Source organism: Ranitomeya imitator, chromosome 2 (assembly GCF_032444005.1).
Source record: "Ranitomeya imitator isolate aRanImi1 chromosome 2, aRanImi1.pri, whole genome shotgun sequence".
Taxonomy (NCBI): domain Eukaryota; kingdom Metazoa; phylum Chordata; class Amphibia; order Anura; family Dendrobatidae; genus Ranitomeya; species Ranitomeya imitator.
In genome coordinates this window covers 320,763,908-320,791,489 of record NC_091283.1, presented here as the reverse complement: position 1 = coordinate 320,791,489, position 27,582 = coordinate 320,763,908, and the positions used below count along the sequence as shown (strand labels likewise).

The 27,582-nt window shown below is 45.6% G+C and overlaps 1 protein-coding gene across 1 annotated transcript in view; it reads left to right on the top strand.

Annotated features, from left to right (window-relative positions):
• The first annotated feature begins 8,611 nt into the window (after positions 1 to 8,611).
• LOC138666477 (oocyte zinc finger protein XlCOF6-like) overlaps positions 8,612 to 27,582 on the top strand; it is a 34,479-nt gene continuing 15,508 nt past the window's right edge. The window contains exons 1-5 of the mRNA XM_069754697.1: positions 8,612 to 8,629; positions 8,687 to 8,866; positions 8,944 to 9,067; positions 9,150 to 9,250; positions 9,449 to 9,539. Coding sequence (XP_069610798.1) covers positions 8,612 to 8,629; positions 8,687 to 8,866; positions 8,944 to 9,067; positions 9,150 to 9,250; positions 9,449 to 9,539 — 514 coding nt within the window. The remainder of the gene's footprint in view (positions 8,630 to 8,686; positions 8,867 to 8,943; positions 9,068 to 9,149; positions 9,251 to 9,448; positions 9,540 to 27,582) is intronic.

Sequence of the window (27,582 nt, the reverse complement as noted above, 5' to 3'; positions counted from 1 at the left end):
ATAGATGTGATCATGCTATGGCTCAGATGCCGCCACCTGCCTGCTGAATGTGAATTTTTTTTTTCACAACCTATTATATTCAGTATGTGAAATAGGGGGCAGGTCAGTGAGGGATCAGTGACCTGTCAGAAGCCATCAGTATGAATATGTAAGCAGAGCACCACACAAAGAGCCCCGCTCACAGACCGCCCCGGCGCACGAGAATCTCATTATCTGAAAATTGTAAATAAAGATTAAACAACAACCACAAGACGGATTTCATCACTGGGTATGATTGTAATCAGTATAATTGCGCCTGTGTGTAGTTTACTGTGCATAATCCTGCTGACAGGTTCTCTTTAAATCATGTCGATCAGAGGGGCACTGACCATTCAGAAGCTCTTCCCTTATCTCAGGCCAAGTTGGATTACACGTAACTGTAATAAACAAATCTGGACCGTCGTATATCCGAACATGTGTCATGGCGTCATATGTCTGGGACTTCCTGTAAATGTAGCCAGTAAGATAGCCATTCCCCCCAATGTCCACCACGTTGCCTTAATTGGCAATAGCATTTCTCATATTAATGTATTCATCCACTCTGAATATTTCTTTCTTCGGCTGTATGTACAAAAGACGCTCGCTTTCCACCTTGGCATACATATCTAATATAAATTGATGAAAACATTGCCTACATTGTTAAATGTGGTTTGATGAACTACAGTACAGACCAAAAGTTTGGACACATCTTCTCATTTAAATATTTTTCCGTATTTTCATGACTATGAAAATTGTACATTCACCCTGAAGGCATCAAAACTATGAATTAACACATGTGGAATTATATACTTAACAAAAAAGTGTGAAACAACTGAAATTATGTCTTATTTTCTAGGTTCTTCAAAGTAGCCACCTTTTGCTTTGATGACTGCTTTGCACACTCTTGGCATTCTCTTGATGAGCTTCAAGAGGTAGTCACCGGAAATGGTTTTCACTTCACAGGTGTGCCCTGTCAGGTTTAATAAGTGGGATTTCTTGCCTTATAAATGGGGTTGGGACCATCAGTTGTGTTGTGCAGAAGTCTGGTGGATACACAGCTGATAGTCCTACTGAATAGACTGTTAGAATTTGTATTATGGCAAGAAAAAAGTAGCTAAGTAAAGAAAAACGAGTGGCCATCATTACTTTAAGAAATGAAGGTCAGTCAGTCCAAAAAATTGGGAAAGCTTTGAAAGTATCCCCAAGTGCAGTGACAAAAACCATCAAGCCCTGCAAAGAACCTGGCTCAGATGAGGACCGCCCCAGGAAAGGAAGACCAAGAGTCACCTCTGCTTCGGAGGATAAGTTTATCCGAGTCACCAGCCTCAGAAATCACAGGTTAACAGCAGCTCAGATTAGAGCCCAGGTCAATCTCACACAGAGTTCTAGCAGCAGATACTTCTCTACAACTGTTAGGCCGGAGTCACACATGCGAGAAACACGTCCATGTCTCGCATGTGAAAACCAAGCTCTGGTGCCGGCACTTGGAAGCGGAGTGTACAGCTCCATGTGTTGCTATGCGGCCGCACGCTCCGTTCTGGAGTGTCGGCACCAGAGCTTGCTTTTCACATGTGAGACACGGACGTGTTTCTCTCATGTGTGACTCCGGCCTTAAGAGGAGACTTTGTGAAGCAGGCTTTCATGGTAAAATAGCTGCTAGAAAACCACTGCTAAGGACAGGCAACAAGCAGAAGAGACTTGTTTGGGCTAAAGAACACAAGGAATGGACAATAGACCAGTGGAAATCTGTGCTTTGGTCTGATGAGTCCAAATTTGAGATCTTTGGTTCCAACCACCGTGTCTTTGTACGACGCAGAAAAAGTGAAAGGATGGACTCTGCATGCCTGGTTCCCAACGTGAAGCATGGAGGAGGAGGTGTGATGGTGTGGGGGTGCTTTGCTGGTGTCACCGTTGGGGATTTATTCAAAATTGAAGGCATACTGAACCAGCATGGCTACCACAGCATCTTGCAGCGACATGCTATTCCATCTGGTTTGCGTTTAGTTGGACCATGATTTATTTTTCAACAGGACAATAACCCCAAACACACCTCCAGGCTGTGTAAGGGCTATTGACCAAGAAGAAGAGTGATGGGGTGCTAGGCCAGATGAGCTGATGGTTTGGGGTGAGCTGGACCGCAGATTGAAGGCAAAAGGGCCAACAAGTGCTAAGCATCTCTGGGAACTCCTTCAAGATTGTTGGAAGACCATTTCCGGTGACTACCTCTTGAAGCTCATCAAGAGAATGCCAAGAGTGTGCAAAGCAGTCTTCAAAGCAAAAGGTGGCTACTTTGAAGAACCTAGAATATAAGACATATTTTCAGTTGTTTCACACTTTTTTGTTAAAGTATATAATTCCACATGTGTTCATTCATAGTTTTGATGCCTTCAGTGTGAATGTACAATTTTCATAGTCATGAAAATACAGAAAAATCTTTAAATGAGAAGGTGTGTCCAAACTTTTGGTCTGTACTGTATGTCTGATCATTATTTGGTAGGCACAGAAGTCCATAGCTGATATTTCTTTATTGGTTGGCCTAGCAGTGTTGGGATCAGTCGGTGTTAGATTATAGTGATCGCCATCTAGGCCATTCCATAATATTATAGGATATTGGAGAGCATCATATTATCTGTGTGTTTCTGTAATGCGTTGAAGATTTTTGCTTCGTCGCTGAATAATTACTGTATTTTTCAGATTATAAGATGCACATTTTTTCCCCCAAAATTTGGGGGGAAATGGGGTGTGCGTAATATAATAATCTTTATTTTTATATAGCGCTAACATTCCGTAGCGCTTTACAGTTTGCACACATTATCATCGTTGTCCCTGATGAGGCTCACAATCTAGATTCCCTATCAGTATGTCTTTGGAATGTGGGGGGGAAACCGGAGTGCCTGGAGGAAACCCACGCAAACACGGGGAAAACATACAAACTCCTTGCAGATGTTGCCCTTGGTGGTATTTGAACCCAGGACCCCAGCGCTGCATAGCTGCAGTGCTATCCTCCACTGAGCCACCGTACTGCCCAATGCAGATATACCGTATATACTCAAGTATAAGCCTTCCCAAGTATAAGCCGAGACACCTAATTGTGCCAAAGAAAACTGGATAAGCTTATTGACTCAAGTATAAGCCGGGTATGCATTGTCCCCCCATCCTGTCCTGTTCCGTGTGGCTCCCCCCATCCTGTCCTGTGCGACTCCCCCCCCGTTCTGTCCTGCTCTGTGTGGCTCCCCCCATCCTGTCCTGCTCTGTGTGGCTCCCCCCATCTTGTCCTGCTCTGTATGGCTCCCCACGTCCTGTCCTGTGTGGCTCCCCCTGACTTGTCCTGTCCTGTGTGGCTCCCCCTGTCTTGTCCTGTGTGGCTCCCCCTGTCGTGTCTTGTGTGGCTCCCCGTCCTGTCCTGCTCTGTATGGTTCCCCCTTGTCGTGTCCTGTGTGGCTCTCCGTCCTGTCCTGCTCTGTGTGGCTCGTCCTGTCCTGCTTTGTGTGGCTCTCCCCGTCCTGTCCTGCTCTGTGTGGCCCTCCCCGTCCTGTCCTGCTCTGTGTGGCTCCCCCGTCCTGTCCTGCTCTGTGTGGCTCCCCCCGTCCTGTCCTTCTCTGTGTGGCTCTCCCTGTCTAGTCCTGTCCTGTGTGGCTTGGCTCCCCCGTCTTGTCCCGTGTGGCTCTCCTGTCCTGTCCTGTGTGGTTCCCCCATCCTGTCCTGCTCTGTCTGGCTCCCCCATCTTGTCCTGTTCTGTTTGGCTCCCCCCGTCCTGTTCTGTGTGGCTCCCCCCGTCCTGTCCTGCTCTGTGTTGCTCACCCCGTCCTGTCCTGCTCCCTCTGTCCTGTCCTGCTCTGCGTAGCTCCCTCTGTTGTATTCATGGATCCCCCTTTCCCACATCCTATCTTGTAGGCGTGGCTCAGCTCAGATTCCCCCGTCCTCCCCTCTCTGTTGTCCCGACACGGCAGCTCTTCCTGTGCTCAGCGGTCCAATGAGCGGTACCACATGACCGCTCAGCACAGGGGAGCTGCCGGCGTCGGGATAACCGAGATGCAGCACTGTTCAGCAAGGGCCCGAGGAGGGTGTGTATGATGTCACAACTGCCGGCTCTTGCCGTTGCTCCGCCGCTCCCCCGCCAGGTTTTTGGACAATGACTTGTGTATAAGCCGAGGGGGGGTGTTTTCAGTACAAAAAATGTGCTGAAAATCTAGGCTTATACCCGAGTATATACGGTACCTTACCAGCCATGGTGGAGCACGGTCATTGGGTCGCTGCAGGCCACAGGCTGGGATGAGGGGGTATTCCGATGTGTGGCGCGCCACTGCTGGGCTCTCCGGTGGTGGTGCATGGGTCTCCGGTGCTTCTGCGGGGACCTGCTGGGGCTCTGTTGACATTTTGTAAAAGGCCAGAGCCCCCGCAGTTCCATGGTTTCCTATGCAGTGGACTCCGAGAAAATGGCTGCCGGGGACGGCGCATGCGCAGATGGAGATCTCGGCACCAAGATCTCGGGAGATGAGATCTCGGCGCTGAAATATCATCTCCGAGATCTTGGTGCCGAGATCTCAATCTGCGCATGCGCCGCTCCCTGGCAGCCATTTTCCCAGAGTCCACCGCATAGGAAACCATGGAACTGCGGGAGCTCTGGCCTTTCGCAAAATGTTGGAAGAGTCCCGGCAGCAGCACTGGAGACCCCCGCAGCAGCATCAAAGGCACCCACAGCGGCGCACCGCACATCGGGAACCCCCCCATCCCAACCTGCGCCACTCCTGCCTCCCCCAGCAGCGACTCTGGGACCCTGCTTCACCGCAGCCTACACCCCCGGTAAACAATAAGATGCATGGATTATAATAAGCACCATTTTATTAAACAAAAAAGTTTTTTCCCTATTTTTCTCCTCAAAATTTGGGGTGCGTCTTATAATCCGGAGTATCTTATAATCCGAAAAATACAGTATATCTTGGCTTAGAAAGTCCTGTCCAACTATGACAATCGCTACTTCGCTGGCACTGGGAGAATTAAATCTCCTTCTGCGCTCACCAACCGGTGTCTTGTTTGCTCTTATTACATCCTGGTATTTTGTACTTGGCATTCTTTTTCTAAGTCTGTTTTAAAAATGTTTTCTAACTGATTGTGTTGATGGAAAAATCTTTGCAAATTCAAAACAATGTCTTTTTTTTGTCTCAGGTATAACTTCACAACGTCTATCAGCTTGTATCTGTTCATCTCCCAAACAGTAAATTTGTAAAAATGTTGGGTGTTGATTTACTACTGGAAGCATCAGACCTATTTTGTGGTATACCGTATATACTTGAGTATAAGCCGAGACCCCTAATTTTGCCACAAAAAGCTGGGAAAACTTAATGACTCGAGTATAAGCCTAGGGTGGAAAATGCAGCAGCTACTGGTAAATTTAAAAAAAAAAATAGCTACCAATAAAAGTAAAATTAATTGAGACATCAGTAGGTTGTGTTTGAATATCCATATTGAATCAGAAGCCCCATATAATGCTCCATAAAGTTCATGATGGGCCCCATAAGATGCTCCATAATAAAATATAGCCCATATAATGCTCCATAAAGTTTATGATGAGCCCCATAAGATGCTTCATACAAAAATATGCCCGATATAATGCTGCACAAAGGTTGATTATTGTCCCATAAGATGCTGCATAGAAACATTTGCCCCATTTAATGCTGCACAAAGGTTGCTTACGGCCCCATAAGATGCTCCATAGAAACACTTGCCTGATATGCTGCTGCTGCGATAAAAAAAAAAATTACATATCAACCTCTTGTCCTGAGCAGGCGGGGACACCCTCACTTGTTATATTCACCTGTCCTCGTTCCACCGCCGCACACCACTCCGTCTTTCGGCTCTCTGCAGTGACTGTTCAGGCAGAGGGCGGCGCACACACTAACCATGTCATCGTACCCTCTGACCTGAATGTCACAGCCAGAGGCTGCCGTCACACTAGCAGTATTTGGTCAGTATTTTACATCAGTATTTGTGAGCCAAAACCAGGAGTGGGTGATAAATGCAGAAGTGGTACATATGTTTCTATTATACTTTTCCTCTATTTGTTCCACTCCTGGTTTTGGCTTACAAATACTGATGTAAAATACTGATCAAATACTGCTAGTGTGACGGCAGCCAGAGGACGCGGAAGACTCAGCCCGGCAGTGGAACGGGGACAGGTGAATATCGGAATGCTCACCCTCCCCCGTTATACTCACCTGCTCCCGGCACAGTCGCTGGCAGCTTCTCACTGACAGATGTTCTCCAGGCGCCGGCAGCTTCTTCCTATTTTAGCGGTCACATCGTGCCGCTCATTAAAGTAATGAACATGTCCTCCACCCCTATGGGAGTGGAGCCGCATCCATATTCATTACTTTAATGAGCGGCACCACGTGACCGCTGAACATAGGAAGAAGCTGCCGGTGCCCGGAGAAGCAAAGACATGCAGAGACGTGCCGGGAGCAGGTGAGTATGATGTGACAGCTGCCACTCCCCCTCCCCCGCCAACCGACTGGGACGATGACTCGAGTATAAGCCGAAAGGGGCACTTTCAGCCTAAAATAATGGGCTGAAAATCTCAGCTTATACTCGAGTATATACGGTATTTGATCCTGGACTTTAAGGCTATGTGCACACATTCAGGAATCGCTATAAAAATGTGATAAAACCGCGAAAAAAACGCACACATTAAGCATCCTATTATTAGAATGCATTCCGCATTTTTTGTGCACATGCTGCGGTTTTTTTTTCCGTAGTGGAATCACATTCCGGAAAAAAACGCAGCATGTTCTTCTTTGTGCGGGGATTCTGCACACATAGGTATACATTGATCTGTTTACTTTCCGCATGTGGCTATGCCTACCATGCGGGAAGTAAGCGGATCATGTGCAGATGGTACCCAGGGTGGAGGAGAGGAGACTCTTGTTTAAAAAAAAAAAGTTAAAATAAAAAATCATGATCTTCTCACCGTCCGGCGTCCCCGGCAGTCTTCACGGTCCTCGCGATGCTCGCGTTCCCAAGGATGCTTTGTGGCAATAACCTGTGGTGACGTGCAGTGCTACGTCATCTGGGGTCATTGCCGCTAGGGATTACTGGGAACGCGGGAAGGCTGCAAGGGACGCCGGAAGGTGAGAATATCACAATTTTTTAAATTATTTTTAACATTCTATCTTTTTACTATTGATGCTGCATAGGCAGCATCAAAAGTAAAAAGTTGCTCACACTTGTCAAGCACTATGTTTGACAAGTGTGACCAACCTGTCAATCAGTTTTCCAAGTGATGCTACAGACTGCTTGGAAAACGCTAGGATTCTGCAAGCTAATTACGCTTGTAAAATGCATACCAATTCCGCATGCGTTTTTCCCGTGGCAGGGAGTTCCAGAATTGCCGCGGCAATTACAGATGTGTGCACATAGCCTGAAAGTTGGCATAATTCCTGCTTCAAGTCAAGCTGTCTTACCAAAGGATGTCACCTGGAAAGATGAATTGTATCTCCTAATAATTTGCAGTAAATGCTTAGACTCATGAGTTGTTCCCAACATGTATGAAAAAAGTGGTTCGGGAGGTAGTCAAAGCCGGGGTCACGCTAGCGATGAATACGGATGAGTGCTATATGATAAAACATAGCACTCGGACCAGTATTCATCTATGGGGCAGCTCCCATCGGCGTTTTTTTTTTTTTCCTCGACCGTTTTCAACTTGCGAGTAAAATCGCAGCATGCTGCGATTGTCATCGACACTCGTCCAAGTCTCGGTTCACTTGCACCCATATAAGTCTATGGGTGCAAGTGAGACAACGCACATACCTCAGATATCTTTCGAGTGATGTGCAATATAGGCTGACCCCGGAAATAGAGGAGATGGAGAAATTAATTTCTCCGCCTCCTCCTCAGCTGTGCTCCGATTATCTCTGTGCGCGAGGCTCGGAGCACAGTAGCATGACACTCGGCTGCCACTTTCAGCAGAGCAGGAACAGAGGGGTCATTAGCATATCGCATCAGATGCCATACACTAGTCTGACACCGGCCTAAAGGTGACAAACTGACATTACCGTTTGACCACCACTCACCAGGTGATTTAAAGTTATACTTTTGTTTGACAATGTTCTCATATTACGTCCATTTTGCCTATTATGATTTTCAGATGTGACCCATCATCCTAAATTGAGTTGTAGTGAAACACCTCCAAACTCGGGTCAGCCTGCTTACGTCATTTTGATTACGTTCATCCTTTTGTTCAGATGTTTCCACATTCCTTGAATCAGCATGTCTTTATTTTACACTAAATAGCGTAAAATAATAAATATCCTTAATAGTTTCACTTATTATCTCCAGTAATTGTATTATTACACTGGATTTTTATGATGTTACATCAGCTCATCTTCTCATTCAGGTCTCTGCAATATCGGATCCTCTCAGTGAAGATCTTCCATATAAAATAATTTTTCTGATTTACCCATCAAAGATGGATATGGACAGAGACAAGATGGCGGAGAGGATATTACACCTCACTCTAGAGATCCTCTTCCGGCTTACTGGAGAGGTGAGAGATTCTGATGACATCACATTACATCATTCTTATCTATGGGAATAATAGATGGACAGAACTGGAGAGGTGAGGACTCTGGAAATGTCAGTAGTGAGATTTATTAATATGTCTCTCCTTAACCAGGATTACACAGTAGTACAGAAGACCTCTAGTGAGCGCTGTCAAGACCCTGTGTCTGAGGGATGGGGAAGACCCCTGAGCCCAATCACGGGGCCTCCACCTCACCCCCTGATACATGAGGACATCAATGACCAGAAGATCCTAGAACTCACATACAAGATGATTGAGCTGCTGACTGGAGAGGTGACACTGCTGGGACATTATGCACTAGCGATAGGAAGGGATCAGATCTGGGAAATGATGGTCTTATTGTATGCCAGGTTCCTATAAGGTGTCAAGATGTCACCATCTATTTCTCCATGGAAGAGTGGGAGTATTTAGAAGGACACAAAAATCTGTACAAGGACATCATGATGGAAGTTCCCAAGCCCCTCACATCACCAGGTAATAGACAGGACTAATTACACACAGCCTATAATTATCTGTATGCAAAGAATGATTCAGTCCCTGTATGTGTTTCCTCCAGATCTATCCAGTACAAGGACAACATCAGAGAGATGTCCCCGTTTTCTTCTTCCACAGGACTGTAAACAAGAAGAAGATCCCAATGTTCCTCAGGATCATCAGGTAGATGGAGAGAAAGTGTCATGAGATCTCCCCTATGATGTGTAGACGGCTGTGAAGGTCTTGTGTTCAGTCTTCTTTTATCCACCAGTATTATATCTTTAATACTTGTTTAATAAGAACGGTGGAGATGGAAGGATTAGAGCTGATCATAGATGTGACTTCTTCACCTGTCTGTGACTTTTACAATATTTGTTTCAGGGCGAAGATCTGACCCATATTAATACTACAGAGACATATGTGAGGGGTGATGAGCAGTATAAAGAGGAGATTCCTACATATGACTACCCAGGTGAGTAGTAATTATAAGCAAATTTTTTCGGAAAACGATAGCCAAGCATCAATTCACACATTTGGATTCGTGATCGGAAACACGAGCAAAATTTTATAAAATAGGTAAAAATCAGAAACATTTCATTGAAAATTGCGGGAAAATTTGTAGATTGCCACAAAAGTATTTTCAACTCTTTTGCAACCATAATGGTGGTGTATCATGAGCGTGGGGCATGTGTTTGAGGGGAGGGGGTTTGCAGAGCTCAGAGGCGCGGCGTGCTTGTAAAAAGTATTTTTCTCAGTTCTCCATGACAGCACCACGGAGAGAGGGGATCCGCCCTTCAGGGACAGGAAATCTATAGATAAAAGGGCGGTATCTCTCCCTCGCATCAGTTGGTTTCTAGTTCCTGATGGGGAACCTTCAGTGCGGTACCTGTATGAAGACGCCGTCTGATGAAGATATGGATCGGGGCCGGTCAGTCAAAATCTCGCAGCGAGGACGCTCCTGTCGCGGCTGGTCCCAGTTTCCGAGGCCGCCACGGCTGGAACCAATGGGTTCTTCAGGGTGAGCGGGGGGAGCATTGCCACTGCTCCAAAAGGGAGATAGGGGCTTTCTGGACTCTGGGGAGCTCGCGTCTATCAGCACTCATTCTGGAAGGTGCACAAAGATGGCTGCCGCTCCGTTAGTAGAACGGAGCTTCCGGGTCCCTGAGGTGCGCGCACGCACAATAAGTATGCTCCCTCACTGACACGGCGCAGGAAGAGGCAGCCGGACACGCTGGAGGGGCGGGAGATGAAAAAATGGGGAGAGTAAACACACTCTTGCTGCACTCAGTCTCCTATGAGCCATGGAGGACATCGACATCCAGCAAGAACTGGAGCAGCAGCCTAGGCCACAGCACTAGCGCCACCACAAGCAGCAACTGGAGATCCCTAAAGACAGACAGGAGAAATGGGTCCAGCAGCCACTATACACAGCGCAGCAGATCTGTTGCAGTGAGCAACCCACCATCTTTTGAATCTTCCTCCGATCCCCCATCCAGAACCGGTACCTGCATCCACATCTGAATAGTGAGTGATCATCGAGAAAGTTCACTATTATAATGGGGTTCCTTCTCTTCCCTTACTAAGGAAAGAAGAGATAGGGGGAAAACGAAAAATTGGTGAAGTCCTACCTGTAACAAAGCTTTGCCGGTATCCTGGAACAAAAAGCTTTGTAATGCCTGCATTCAACAATTGTTATGTGAGGAAATCCCGGATTTCGCTTCTGAACTGAAGTCTGTAATCAGATCAGAAGTGCCTTTGCATTTCTTAGTAAGGGGGAAAAAATAAACAAAAAGGAGGCAGTATACTCTCAATCTGACCCTTCTGCCTTGGAAGACGCTGACCCAGATAGAACCGATTTCTCTTCATCTTCCTCAGGTGAAGAAGCGGGTCACCACTGCTTTCCCTTAGATGAAGTAGATACTCTAGTGAAAGCTGTGGGATCTACTATGGGAGTAAAAGACCCTCGTCTTGATAGAACTGCACAGGACATAATGTTTGGGACAGAAAAAACGGAGAGCATTTCCCTTAAACCTGAATGCCCAAACCCTAATGAAAAAGGAATGGGAAAAACCAGACAGAAGAAATTCCTCAGTACCTTCTCTTAAAAGGAAATATCCTTTCGAAGAAACGTCCACATCCTGGGACAAAGCTCCTAAACTGGATGTTGCCGTAGCCAAAGCCTCAAAAAAATTTGCCCTCCCCTTTGAGGATATGGGTACACTTACAGACCCCTTAGATAAAAAGGCTGACACCTTTCTTAAAGGGGCTTGGAATCAGCAGGGAGTAATTTGAGACCAGCTGTAGCAGCGATGTGTACCTCCAGATCCCTAATGGTATGGGTAGACCAGTTGGAGAAACATATTAAAGATGGCACACCCAGAAACAAAATACTAGAATCTATTCCTGTAATAAAGGGTGCGGCAGCTTTTTTAGCGGACTCATCAGCGGATTCTGTTCGCTTATCATCTAAGTCAGCAGCCCTCTCTAATGCAGCAAGGAGAACCCTATGGCTTAAACGCTGGCCAGGGGGCCTTCAAACAAAACTTAAATTATGTTCCATTCCCTGCAAGGGAAAATTCTTGTTTGGTGAAACCCTGAATGATATAATCTAGAAAGAGGGAGATAAGAAAAGGGGTTCCCGAACCTGGGACAAATGCCAATCAAACAGTCCTTTCGGAACAAAAAATTATTTCGCAGAAGAACCCGCAGAGAGCAAAGTAGATGGGATGAAGGAAGAAGGAAAGACAGGGGATTCCTTTTTGGTAACTCTTCCTGAGATAAAGAAAAAATCCCCTCTAAATGACATTCTCCCCAGGGTGGGGGGGAAGACTAACTTCGTTCCTTCCGGCCTGGGAACAAATATCAAACAACTCATGGATTCTAAATCTAATAAAGTCCAGGCTGAGAATAGATTTTTCCTCTCCCCCAGCCCCCCCCCCAAAAAAAAAAAAAATTACGTGGTAACCAAACCAAGATCCTCAGCGACAGAACAGAAAGCTCTAGAAAAAGAAATCCTATCCCTGCTACAGAAATCAGTAATACAGGAAATTTCCCCCCAAGAAGCAGGGAGGGGATTCTACTCCCCATTATTTCTAGTTTCAAAACCAGATGGCACCTATCGAACAATAATAAATCTGCAGAATTTAAACAAATATGTCAATAAACAAAAAATCAAGATGGAAGCAATAAGATCCACCATAAAAATCCTATTTCCGAACTGCTTCATGATCGTGTTAAATCTCAGCGATGCATAATACCATGCTCCTATCCACATACAATCTCAGAGATTTCCCTGATTAGCAGTCTCCATAAATGGACAAATACGAGAATTCCAGTACAAAGCCCTCCCCTTTGGGATATCGATAGCTCCCCGGTGTTCACAAAGATAGTGTCAGAAATGATGGCTCATCTAAGAGAGCAAAACATATTAATAATCCCTTACTTAGACAATTTTCTCATAGCAAGCAACTCGGCCCAAAGCTGCAGAGAGCAGAGGGACAGAGTAATAAGTACCTTGACAAACTTGGGCTGGCTTATAAACATAAAAAAGTCAAGGTTGGTGCCCTCAAGATCCAAGAATTTATGGGACTATCATTGGACTCTCACAATCTACTCAATCCCTACTCTGGTGGGGGAAAACACAACAACCTATCCAGAGGGATCCCCTGGGTGACAAAAATATCCCACATAATAACAACCGACGTAAGTCCCACGGAGTGGGGAGCTCACACGGGGAACAAAGTTGCTCAGGGGGATTGGGGAAGTCAGGAACTAGCAGCTTCCTCAAACCAGAAAGAGCTTTGGGCTGTGGGTCAAGCTTTTTTATTTTTTTCTGCCTTACATACGCGGACATCATGTCCGTATACTTTTGGACAACAGTGGCATATATAAACCATCAGGGGGGAACCAGGTCTCAAACTCTGATGGAATTTTCCTCCAAGATCCTCAGCTTTGCAGAGGAAAACTTACTATCCTCTCTACACTACATATTCAAGGGTCAAAGAACCAGAAGACAGACTATCTGAGCCATACTCAGCTGAAACAGGGCGAGTGGACTCTAAATCAGTCTGTTTTCGACCAAATTACTAAAATGTGGGGAACTCTGGCTATAGATTTATTCGCCAATTTCAAAAACAGAAAAGTAAGGGTATTCTGGTCCCTAAACCCCAAGGGGAATCCTCAGGCACTAGATGCTTTCCTAATTCCGTGGACTCACAACCTAACATATGCTTTTCCCCCAATTATCCTGATTCTGGCAGTTATACGGAAAGTCAGAGAAGACAAAGCGAAAATGATACTTATAGCCTAGTTTTGGCCAAAAAGAACCTGGTTTTCCTAGCTAAGGATACTATCGATCTCCAACCCATGGATCCTACCGGACCTTCTATACCAGGGACAGGTATTCCATCCTCACACAGCAAATCTCCATTTAACAGCATGGAATTTGAATGGAGGCTGCGGAGAGAGAGAGAGAGTTTTTCTTGGAGAATTTAGTGTCTACATTATTAAAAAGTAGAAAACCAGTTACTACTAAGGCCAGCATCACACTTGGCGTAGGGAAATATGGTCCATTTTTTTATGGCCGTAATATGCAGAAAAGCTCCTGAACATTTATCCGTATTCAATGCGAGGATGTGATTTTTTTTTTTTTCTCCAATCCGTATGGCATCCGTACGGCGAGATTTTCTCGCCAGCTTAGATAATGGACATGCGCAGCACCACAAGTCTAGGTAGCTACGTTCCCCTGCTTTCCATTCATTCTTCAGATTTTTCAGGCAGGGGCGGCTGCATGTAAAATTATTTAACCCCTTCAGATGGATTTACAGCGTGGGACAAGACTGAACAACGGAAGGTATGGGATATTGTTTATTTTTTATTTTAACTTTGTCTCAGGTGACAAGGGTCTTCAATTGGATTGAGAGTATAATAAACTATTTCAACACCCTGTGTCTTTATTTCAATAAAATACTTTTTTTCCTAATGTGTGTGTGTTTTATTAACCATTTACTACTATTGGATTAATAATGGATAGGTGTCTTATTGACGCCTCTCCATTATTAACCTGGCTTAATGTCACCTTAAAATAGCAAGGTGACATTAACCCTTTATTACCCCATATCCCACCGCTACACAGGAGTGGGAAGAGAGTAACCAAGTGCCAGAATAGGCGCATCTTACAGATGTGCCTTTTCTGGGGTGGCTGGGGGCAGATGTTTTTAGCAGGGGGGGCCTATAACCATGGTCCCTCTCCAGGCTATTAATATCTGCCCTCAGTCACTGACTTTACCACTCTGGCGGAGAAAATTGTGCGGGAGCCCACACCAAACCCTGTCAGGTTTAATAAGTGGGATTTCTTGCCTTATAAATGGGGTTGGGACCATCAGTTGTGTTAAGCAGAAGCCTGGTGGATACACAGATGTATTATGGCAAGAAAAAAGCAGCTAAGTAAAGAAAAACGAGTGGCCATCATTACTTTAAGAAATGAAGGTCAGTCCAAAAAATTGGGAAAACTTTGAAAGTGTCCCCAAGTGCAGTTGCAAAAACCATCAAGTGCTACAAAGAACCTGGCTCACATGAGTGCCGCCCCAGTAAAGGAAGACCAAGAGTCACCTCTGCTTCTGAGGATAAGTTTATCCAAGTCACCAGCCTCAGAAATCACAGGTTAACAGCAGCTCAGATTAGAGACCAGGTCAATGCCACACAGATTTCTAGCAACAGACACATCTCTACAACAACTGTTAAGAGGAGAATTTGTGCAGCAGGCCTTCATGGTAAAATAGCTGCTAGGAAATCACTGCTAATGACAGGCAACAAGCAGAAGAGACTTGTTTGGGCTAATGAACACAAGGAATGCACAACAGACCAGTGGAAATCTGTGCTTTGCTCTGATGAGTCCAAATTTGAGATCTTTGGTTCAAACCACCGTGTCTTTGTGCGACGCAGAAAAGGTGAACTGATGGACTCTACGTTCCTTGTTCCCACCGTTAAGCATGGAGGAGGAGGTGTGATGGTGTGGGAGTGCTTTGCTGGTGACACTGTTGGGGATTTATTCAAAATTGAAGGCATACTGAAAAAGCATGGCTAACACAGCATCTTGCAGCGGCATGCTATTCCATCCGGTTTGCGTTTAGTTGGACCATCATTTATTTTTCAACAGGACAATGACCCCAACACACCTCCTGGCTGTGTAAGGGCTATTTGATCAAGAAGGAGAGTGATGGGGTCCTACGCCAGATGACCTGATGGTTTGGGGTGAGCTGGACCGCAGAGTGAAGGCAAAAGGGCCAAAAAGTGCTAAGTATCTCTGGGAACTCCTTCAAGATTGTTGGAAGACCATTTCCGGTGACTACTGTTATGAACTGGTGATTCAGAACCACAATAGACCTGGTGGTTAAGAGCACACAAAGTGACCTGATAGTTAGTAATAACATAGGACGAGCTCTGAGACGTGGGAACTCTGCTGACCGCAATCCCTAATCCTATCACACAACACTAGAGGTAGCCGTGGAGCGCTCCTGACCAGACCTAGGCGCCTCGGGCACAGCCTGAGAAACTAGCTAGCCCTGAAGATAGAAAAATAAGCCTACCTTGCCTCAGAGAAATTCCCCAAAGGAAAAGGCAGCCCCCCACATATAATGACTGTGAGTAAAGATGAAAATACAAACACAGGGATGAAATAGATTTTAGCAAAGTGAGGCCCGACTTACTGAATAGACCGAGGATAGGAAAGATAGCTTTGCGGTCAGCACAAAAACCTACAAACAACCACGCAGAGGGCGCAAAAAGACCCTCCGCACCGACTAACGGTACGGAGGTGCTCCCTCTGCGTCCCAGAGCTTCCAGCAAGCAAGAAAAACCAATATAGCAAGCTGGACAGAAAAAATAGCAAACAAAAGTAACACAAGCAGAACTTAGCTTATGCAGTGAAGACAGGCCACAAGAACGATCCAGGAGAGAGCAAGACCAATACTGGAACATTGACTGGAGGCCAGGAACAAAGAACTAGGTGGAGTTAAATAGAGCAGCACCTAACGACTTAACCTCATCACCTGAGGAAGGAAACTCAGAAGCCGCAGCCCCACTCACATCCACCAAAGGAAGCTCATAGACAGAACCAGCCGCAGTACCACTCATGACCACAGGAGGGAGCTTGACCACAGAATTCACAACAGTACCCCCCCTTGAGGAGGGGTCACCGAACCCTCACCAGAGCCCCCAGGCCGACCAGGATGAGCCAAATGAAAGGCACAAACCAGATCGGCAGCATGAACATCAGAGGCAAAGACCCAGGAATTATCTTCCTGACCATAACCCTTCCACTTAACCAGGTACTGGAGTTTCCGTCTCGAAATACGAGAATCCAAAATCTTCTCCACTATATACTCCAACTCCCCATCAACCAAAACCGGGGCAGGAGGATCAACGGATGGAACCACAGGTGCCACGTATCTCCGCAACAATGACCTATGGAATACATTATGGATGGAAAAAGAAGCTGGAAGGGTCAAACGAAAAGACACAGGATTAAGAACCTCAGAAATCCTATACGGACCAATGAAACGAGGCTTAAACTTAGGAGAGGAAACTTTCATAGGAATATAACGAGACGACAACCAAACCAAATCCCCAACACGAAGTCGAGGACCCACACAGCGCCTGCGGTTAGCGAAACGTTGAGCCTTCTCCTGGGACAATGTCAAATTGTCCACTACATGAGTCCAAATCTGCTGCAACCTATCCACCACCGTATCCACACCAGGACAGTCTGAAGACTCAACCTGCCCTGAAGAGAAACGAGGATGGAAACCAGAATTGCAGAAAAACGGCGACACCAAAGTAGCCGAGCTGGCCCGATTATTAAGGGCAAACTCAGCCAAAGGCAAAAAGGACACCCAATCATCCTGATCAGCAGAAACAAAACATCTCAGATATGTTTCCAAGGTCTGATTGGTTCGTTCAGTTTGGCCATTTGTCTGAGGATGGAAAGCCGAGGAAAAAGACAAATCAATGCCCATCCTAGCACAAAAGGCTCGCCAAAACCTCGAAACAAACTGGGAACCTCTGTCAGAAACAATGTTCTCTGGAATGCCATGTAAACGAACCACATGCTGGAAAAACAATGGCACCAAATCAGAGGAGGAAGGCAATTTAGACAAGGGTACCAAATGGACCATCTTAGAGAAGCGATCACAAACCACCCAAATGACCGACATCTTTTGAGAGACGGGGAGATCCGAAATAAAATCCATAGAGATATGTGTCCAGGGCCTCTTCGGGACTGGCAAGGGCAAAAGCAACCCACTGGCACGAGAACAGCAGGGCTTAGCCCGAGCACAAATCCCACAGGACTGCACAAACGAATGCACATCCCGCGACAGAGACGGCCACCAGAAGGATCTAGCCACCAAATCTCTGGTACCAAAGATTCCAGGATGACCAGCCAACACCGAACAATGAACCTCAGAGATAACTCTACTCGTCCATTTATCAGGGACAAACAGTTTCTCCGCTGGGCAACGGTCAGGTCTATTAGCCTGAAATTTTTGCAGCACCCGCCGCAAATCAGGGGAGATGGCAGACAAAATTACCCCCTCTTTGAGAATACCCGCCGGCTCAGGCAAACCCGGAGAGTCGGGCACAAAACTCCTAGACAGGGCATCCGCCTTCACATTTTTAGAGCCCGGAAGGTACGAAACCACAAAGTCAAAACGGGAGAAAAACAGCGACCAACGAGCCTGTCTAGGATTCAACCGTTTGGCAGACTCGATATACGTCAAGTTCTTGTGATCAGTCAAGACCACCACGCGATGCTTAGCTCCTTCAAGCCAATGACGCCACTCCTCGAATGCCCACTTCATGGCCAGCAACTCTCGATTGCCTACATCATAATTACGCTCAGCAGGTGAAAACTTCCTGGAAAAGAAGGCACATGGTTTCATCACCGAGCCATCAGAACTTCTTTGCGACAAAACAGCCCCTGCTCCAATCTCAGAAGCATCAACCTCGACCTGGAACGGGAGCGAAACATCTGGCTGGCACAACACAGGGGCAGAAGAAAAACGACGCTTCAACTCCTGAAAAGCTTCCACAGCAGCAGAAGACCAATTGACCACATCAGCACCCTTCTTGGTTAAATCAGTCAACGGTTTAGCAATACTAGAAAAATTATTGATGAAGCGACGATAAAAATTAGCAAAGCCCAGGAATTTTTGCAGACTCTTCATAGATGTCGGCCGAGTCCAATCATAAATGGCCTGAACTTTAACAGGGTCCATCTCGATAGTAGAAGGGGAAAAAATGAAACCCAAAAATGAAACCTTCTGAACACCAAAGAGACACTTTGATCCCTTCACAAACAAAGAATTCGCACGCAGGACCTGGAACACCATTCTAACCTGCTTCACGTGAGACTCCCAATCATCCGAGAAAACCAAAATATCATCCAAGTATACAATCAGGAATTTATCCAGGTACTCTCGGAAGATGTCATGCATAAAGGACTGAAATACTGATGGAGCATTAGAAAGCCCGAATGGCATAACCAGGTACTCAAAATGGCCCTCAGGCGTATTAAATGCTGTTTTCCATTCATCGCCCTGTTTAATACGCACAAGATTATATGCACCACGAAGATCTATCTTGGTGAACCAACTAGCCCCCTTAATCCGAGCAAACAAATCAGACAGCAGCGGCAAGGGGTACTGAAATTTGACTGTGATTTTGTTTAGAAGGCGGTAATCAATACAAGGTCTCAGCGAACCATCCTTCTTGGCCACAAAAAAGAACCCTGCTCCCAATGGTGACGACGACGGGCGAATATGACCCTTCTCCAAGGATTCCTTTACGTAACTCCGCATAGCGGCGTGCTCAGGCACAGATAAGTTAAACAGTCGACCTTTAGGAAACTTACTACCAGGAATCAAATCGATAGCACAATCGCAATCCCTATGCGGAGGTAGGGCACAGGACTTGGGCTCATCAAATACATCCCGGTAATCCGACAAGAACTCCGGAACCTCAGAAGGGGTGGATGATGAAATAGACAGAAATGGAACATCACCATGTACCCCCTGACAACCCCAGCTGGACACAGACATAGATTTCCAATCCAATACTGCGTTATGGACTTGTAGCCATGGCAACCCCAACACGACCACATCATGCAGATTATGCAACACCAAAAAGCGAATATCCTCCTGATGCGCAGGAGCCATGCACATGGTCAATTGGGTCCAGTACTGAGGCTTATTCTTGGCCAAAGGCGTAGCATCAATTCCTCTCAATGGAATAGGATACTGCAAGGGCTCCAAGAAAAACCCACAGCGCCTAGCAAACTCCAAGTCCATCAAATTCAGGGCAGCGCCTGAATCCACAAATGCCATGACAGAATAGGATGACAAAGAGCAGATCAAAGTAACGGACAAAAGAAATTTCGACTGCACCGTACCAATGGTGGCAGACCTAGCGAACCGCTTAGTGCGCTTAGGACAATCGGAGATAGCATGAGTGGAAACACCACAGTAAAAACACAGCCCATTCCGACGTCTGTGTTCTTGCCGTTCAGCTCTGGTCAAAGTCCTATCACATTGCATAGGCTCAGGTTTATGCTCAGATAATACCGCCAAATGGTGCACAGTTTTACGCTCACGCAAGCATCGATCGATCTGAATGGCCAAAGACGTTTAACCCACGTGTGAGCTCAGTGTCATCCACCATTACTTTGCAGCAGGTATCTTTGCACGGTGCACCTTGGGCTGCGAACACACATTGTATCAATCTCTCTATTACTTGGTGTGTTCCGCTAGCCCTAACACTCTTAACCAAAAGGAAGTTCCTAAAAAGACTCTCTAGAGATGCTTTGTCCTTCTTAAAATGGATGCCTGCACACGTCACAGAGTGAACTAGTTTGCTATCAACGTTCGATATGTTTGTGACAACAGAAAAATTGTTACTAAGACGCTGGCAGTAAAAGATACTAAAGCTTATCACAGCAACCAGTTTCTCCAGACCTTAGTGGAAAAAGTTCTGCAAGATTATGAACTCAAAAAAGAACAGGTTCTTCCTATTGTAACTGATAATGCTTCAAACATAATTAGAAATAAAATGATGAATGAGAATAATGAAGGTGAACAGCAGCTAAAAGAGCATTTCACATTCAGTCTGTTCGAGATGGAATGCCACAGTCCTGTTCCCATAATGGAGGAACAAACACATATTACTACAGAAGAACAGCAAAATGATTCTTTACAATTAGATCTTGTTGAAGCGGCTTCACACCTCTTTCCTATTCATCACATACGCTTTGTTGTGAAATTGGCTATCACCCATTTACAGTGACTAAAAAGTTGCAAGCTGAGGATTTAACTCCTGGCTCCTTTATAAAGAAGTGGAAGAACTAGTTGTTTTGCCTGTCCCAAAGAGGAGGTTTAATCGCAGATGGCATTGCTGCTTCATTTAAACAGAGAGACACTGCTATTAGAAAATAAAATTCTTCTGGCAGCTGTTTATGTGGACCCGAGTCATCATATATTGCTGGGTGTTCAACAGCTTACTAAAGGAAAAGAAGCTCTGACTGAGGTACCAGTTAGCCATCGTGTAGCCCACTCATCCTAAGAGCAAGAGGACACGGGTCCTGCCATTGCTGCTGCTGTCATTTCTTCATCCTCATCAGATGAGGAGTTTGATTTCAACAAGTATTTGGACGGCATGAAGCAGGCAAGTGCTGCGGCAGGGAAAAAAATTCCACTCCCATGGTAAACAGATTCAACGTTTTTCACTTGCTCTCAAAGAAGTAGAAGAGTTCAATAGTTCATCAAAACTGACTGTGCACAAGGCAAATTCTTTACACCCTTAAATTGTTAGAGATGTTGCCCATGTGGTTACAGCTTTGCCACCAACCTAAGTTAGTGTAGAGAGGTTGCTCTCTAGCCTTAAAATAATTAGGTAAGATTTGAGGTGATCTATGAAGGAGGATCTGATGGAGGCGTTACTTTTTCTCAAAACAAATTCATAGACTGCACAAATGTTATTCAGTACGTTTTTGTTGAAAACACTTTTTTTCCCCCACTTACTGCAGAGTGTATAATAAATTGTAACTATGTAAAAGTTATTTGCTTTAAAGTTGTATTCCAATAAATATATTTCATCTAAATGGCTTGATTGTTGTATCATAATAATGATTAAAAGCCTTATGTTACCATTTTACTACAGTAAATTTATCACTTAAACATGAGTCATGTATGAGGGAGTCGGAGTCGTGGAATTTGAGGAGTCTGAGTTAGAGTCGGATGTTTGATTTTCTCACTCCACAGACCTGGTGTATACACAACTAAATTGGGTTATTATAACCTTGTTTTAACTAAAAAAAATACAGTTCAAGTGGACGCTATTCTTCTTTTGAGGTTCACACCACCAGGGTCTTCCATAACTCAGAATAGCAGTCATAAATCGGCCCCCAGGCTCACCCATCCACTTCCTTCATCACTTTTATGCGTTGCTGCCACACTTCATAAATATAGCACAAAAAGGGGATTTAGAGATCCTCCAAAAATTAAAAAAATACTTCCAAAAAGGCAGAGATGCTTACCTGCTCAGACCTCCAAACAAATGCACTATCAGGATGCAGTGGACCCATGTAGTTAAGATGGTGGCAACACAGGTGCAGAAATACCAATGAAGCAACCACTCACAACTTACCAATCCCAATGAAGGGGGTGGCTGCTTGGTAAATTACTGCACAAAAAGACTTGTATTTGGCGATGCTCACACAATGGAAATGTACAGCATCCAGGTTAACAGCCTATTAGTGACACCCTTCTATTAGATCAGGCACGCTGCCCAGTGCTATCCAAATACATCACATGTGAATAGACATCACAGATTACAAGACCAAATGGGCCCAACTGCACCGTGAAAAAGTGCAAAAAAACACATATAAAAATATGTGAGGTATGTAGTTAATATTTTGGCCAAAATACGCCAGCTCGTAACCCACGTCAACAGTCTTCATGCTTAGGAGTCCTAACACTAGACAAATAAAGCACAAAAAGGGGATTTAGAGATCCTCCAAAAAGTATTAGCAAAAAGGCAGAGGTGCTTACCTGCCCAGGCCTCCAAACAAATGTACTATCAGGATGCAGAGGACCCATTAGTTAAGGTGGCGGCAACACAGGTGCAGAAATACAGATGAGGCAACCACTCACAACTTACCAATCCCAATAGAGGGCCAAAAGTCTTTTTTGTGCAGTAATATACCAAACAGCCACCCCCTCCATTGGGATTGGTAAGTTGTGAGTGGTTGCCTCATCGGTATTTCTGCACCTGTGTTGCTGCCATCTTAACTACATGGGCATTTGTTTGGATGCCTGAGCAGGTAAGCATCTCTGCCTTTTTGCTAGTATTTTTTGCCACACTTCATATCCTCAAAATTGCCAACCCTTATCCTGGGAGACTTCAACAGCCCCATCTCCCCAACTGCATTCCAGCTTCTATCTCTAGCCACTTATTGTGGCCTCTCACAACTTCCAACCTCTGAGACACACAAAGACAGTAACACCCCTGATCTTGACTTTGTCCGGCTCAGACCAATCTCCTGCCTAGATAACTCACCTCTTACCGTTTGTCTCCTATGAAATTAGGAGTATAACCACAACTTCGGCATTTTTAGGCGCTCCCTAAAACCACATCTGTTTAGGGGGCCTATCACGTTCCCTAATCAAAGTCCTTTGTATATATATTTAGCCTATTCTCTTCTTCATCGATCATATTTCACCATCAAACTCATCTGTACCCAAAAGGTTCATGCAGCATTTATCTACCCCCCCCATTTCCTCTAGATGGTTGTACCATCATTGTAAATAAGCACCTGTACTTTGTCACCACCACCTCATTGTAGATTGTAAGCTCTGAAGGGCAGAGTCATCGTTTTTGTTTAAATTGTTTATCTTAATCTTGGTAACTTTTGACTGTTTAATATGAACTGCTGACTTGTAAAGCTATGAGAAATATGTTTGCGATATATAAATAAAGGTTATTATTAGTAGATTGAAGATGGTGACATTCAAGCTCTTTGCCATGTGTAGGAGAAAACAATCTTTTATGTGAGCACAACTGCACAAATGAGGGCTCACTGCTGTGCTGACACATGGTGGAATTGGGTGAACACAACAAGCAACTGGACTGTGAAAGAGATGCAGGCAGAGATGTCTCACCACCTGTGAATTTGACACAATAATGTCCCACCTCATTCCAAACCTTACCACAGTCTTCATCCCAAGCCTAACCCACCTCTTCAACCTGTCAATAACTGGTGTATTCCCTTCTTATTGAAACCTATCTTGATCACACCTGTTATGAACAGGTAATTCAGAACCACAATGGACATTGAAGTTCAGAGCACACAAAGTGACCAGACAATGACCAAAAACAAAGGACGAGCTCTGAGACGTGGAAACTCTGCTGACCGCAATCCCTAATCCTATCACACCACACTAGAGGTAGCCGTGGATTGCGCCTAACGCTCCCTATGCAACTCGGCACAGCCTGAGAAACTAACTAGCCTTGAAGATAGAAAAATAAGCCTTCCTTGCCTCAGAGAAATTCCCCAAAGGAAAAGGCAGCCCCCCACATATAATGACTGTGAGTAAGATGAAAATACAAACACAGAGATGAAATAGATTTAGCAAAGTGAGGCCCGACTTACTGAATAGACCGAGGATAGGAAAGATAGCTTTGCGGTCAACACAAAAACCTACAAACAACCACGCAGAGGGGCAAAAAGACCCTCCGCACCGACTAACGGTACGGAGGTGCTCCCTCTGCGTCTCAGAGCTTCCAGCAAGCAAGAAAAACCAATAAAGCAAGCTGGACAGAAAAATTAGCAAACAAAAAATAACACAAGCAAAACTTAGCTTATGCAGGATAGACAGGCCACAGGAACGATCCAGGAGGAAGCAAGACCAATACTAGAACATTGACTGGAGGCCAGGATCAAAGCACCAGGTGGAGTTAAATAGAGCAGCACCTAACGACTTAACCTCATCACCTGAGGAAGGAAACTCAGAAGCCGCAGTACCACTCTCATCCACCAAAGGAAGCCCACAGACAGAACCAGCCGAAGTACCACTCTCGACCACAGGAGGGAGCTTGGCCACAGAATTCACAACAGTACCCCCCCCTTGAGGAGGGGTCACCGAACCCTCACCAGAGCCCCCAGGCCGACCAGGATGAGCCACATGAAAGGCACGAACCAGATCGGCAGCATGGACATCAGAGGCAAAGACCCAGGAATTATCTTCCTGACCATAACCTTTCCACTTAACCAGATACTGGAGTTTCCGTCTCGAAACACGAGAATCCAAAATCTTCTCCACTATATACTCCAATTCCCCTTCAACCAAAACCGGAGCAGGAGGATCAATAGATGGAACCACAGGTGCCACGTATCTCCGCAACAATGACCTATGGAACACGTTATGGATGGAAAAAGAAGCTGGAAGAGTCAAACGAAAAGACACAGGATTAAGGACCTCAGAAATCCTATATGGACCAATGAAACGAGGCTTAAATTTAGGAGAGGAAACCTTCATAGGAATATAACGAGATGACAACCAAACCAAATCCTCAAAACGAAGTCGGGGACCCACACAGCGCCTGCGGTTAGCGAAACATTGAGCCTTCTCCTGGGACAAAGTCAGATTGTCCACTACATGAGTCCAAATCTGCTGCAACCTATCCACCACAGTATCCACACCAGGACAGTCCGAAGATTCAACCTGCCCTAAAGAGAAACGAGGGTGGAACCCAGAATTGCAGAAAAACAGCGAAACCAAAGTAGCCGAGCTGGCCCGATTATTAAGGGCGAACTCAGCCAAAGGCAAAAAGGACACCCAATCATCCTGATCAGCAGAAACAAAACATCTCAGATATGTTTCCAAGGTCTGATTGGTTCGTTCAGTCTGGCCATTTGTCTGAGGATGGAAAGCCGAGGAAAAAGACAAATCAATGCCCATCCTAGCACAAAAGGCTCGCCAAAACCTCAAAACAAACTGGGAACCTCTGTCAGAAACGATGTTCTCTGGAATGCCATGTAAACGAACCACATGCTGGAAAAACAACGGCACCAAATCAGAGGAGGAAGGCAATTTAGACAAGGGCACCAAATAAACCATCTTAGAGAAGCGATCACAAACCACCCAAATGACCGACATTCTTTGAGAGACGGGGAGATCCGAAATAAAATCCATAGAGATATGTGTCCAAGGCCTCTTCGGGACCGGCAAGGGCAAAAGCAACCCACTGGCACGAGAACAGCAGGGCTTAGCCCGAGCACAAATCCCACAGGACTGCACAAAAGAACGCACATCCCGCGACAGAGACGGCCACCAAAAGGATCTAGCCACCAAATCTCTAGTACCAAAGATTCCAGGATGACCAGCCAACACCGAACAATGAACCTCAGAGCTAACTTTATTCGTCCACCTATCAGGGACAAACAGTTTCTCCGCTGGGCAACGGTCAGGTCTATTAGCCTGAAATTTTTGCAGCACCCGCCGCAAATCAGGGGAGATGGCAGACAAAATTACCCCCTCTTTGAGAATACCCGCCGGCTCAGACAAACCCGGAGAATCGGGCACAAAACTCCTAGACAGGGCATCCGCCTTCACATTTTTAGAGCCCGGAAGGTATGAAACCACAAAGTCAAAACGGGAGAAAAACAGCGACCAACGAGCCTGTCTGGGATTCAACCATTTGGCAGACTCGAGATAAGTCAACTTTTTGTGATCAGTCAAGACCACCACGCGATGCTTAGCTCCTTCAAACCAATGACGCCACTCCTCGAATGCCCACTTCATGGCTAGCAACTCTCGATTGCCAACATCATAATTTCACTCAGCAGGCGAAAATTTCCTGGAAAAGAAGGCGCATGGTTTCATCACCGAGCAATCAGAACTTCTCTGCGACAAAACAGCCCCTGCTCCAATTTCGGAAGCATCAACCTCGACCTGGAACAGAAGCGAAACATCTGGCTGGCACAACACAGGGGCAGAAGAAAAACGACGCCTCAACTCCTGAAAAGCTTCCACAGCAGCAGAAGACCAATTGACCACATCAGCACCCTTCTTGGTTAAATCAGTCAACGGTTTAGCAATGCTAGAAAAATTAGCGATGAAGCGACGATAAAAATTAGCAAAGCCCAGGAACTTCTGCAGACTCTTCAGAGATGTTGGCTGAGTCCAATCATAAATGGCCTGAACTTTAACAGGGTCCATCTCGATAGTAGAAGGAGAAAAAATGAACCCCAAAAATGAAATCTTCTGAACACCAAAGAGACACTTTGACCCCTTCACAAACAAAGAATTAGCACGCAGGACCTGGAACACCATTCTGACCTGCTTCACATGAGACACCCAATCATCCGAGAAGACCAAAATATCATCCAAGTATACAATCAGGAATTTATCCAGGTACTCTCGGAAGATGTCATGCATAAAGGACTGAAACACTGATGGAGCATTAGAAAGTCTGAATGGCATAACCAGGTACTCAAAATGGCCTTCGGGCGTATTAAATTCTGTTTTCCATTCATCGCCCCGTTTAATACGCACAAGATTATACGCACCATGAAGATCTATCTTGGTGAACCAACTAGCCCCCTTAATTCAAGCAAACAAATCAGACAGCAGCGGCAAGGGGTACTGAAATTTGACCGTAATTTTATTTAGAAGGCGGTAATCAATACAAGGTCTCAGCGAACCATCCTTCTTGGCCACAAAAAAGAACCCTGCTCCCAATGGCGACGATGACGGGCGAATATGACCCTTCTCCAAAGACTCCTTCACGTAACTCCGCATAGCGGCGTGCTCAGGTACAGATAATTTAAACAGACGACCCTTAGTAAACTTACTACCAGGAATCAAATCGATAGCACAATCACAATCCCTATGCGGAGGTAGGGCATTGGACTTGGGCTCATCGAATACATCCTGGTAATCAGACAAGAACTCTGGGACCTCAGAAGGGGTGGATGATGAGATAGACAGAGATGGAACATCACCATGTACCCCCTGACAACCCCAGCTGGACACAGACATTGACTTCCAATCTAATACTGGGTTATGGACTTGTAGCCATGGCAACCCCAACACGACCACATCATGCAGATTATGCAACACCAGAAAGCGAATATTCTCCTGGTGCGCAGGAGCCATGCACATGGTCAGCTGGGTCCAATACTGAGGCTTATTCTTGGCCAAAGGCGTAGCATCAATTCCTCTCAATGGAATAGGACACTGCAAGGGCTCCAAGACAAACCCACAGCGCCTAGCAAACTCCATCAAATTCAGGGCAGCGCCTGAATCCACAAATGCCATGACAGAATAGGAAGACAAAGAGCAGATCAAAGTAACGGACAAAAGAAATTTTGACTGTACCGTACCAATGGTGGCAGACCTAGCGAACCGCTTAGTGCGCTTAGGACAATCGGAGATAGCATGAGTGGAATCACCACAGTAGAA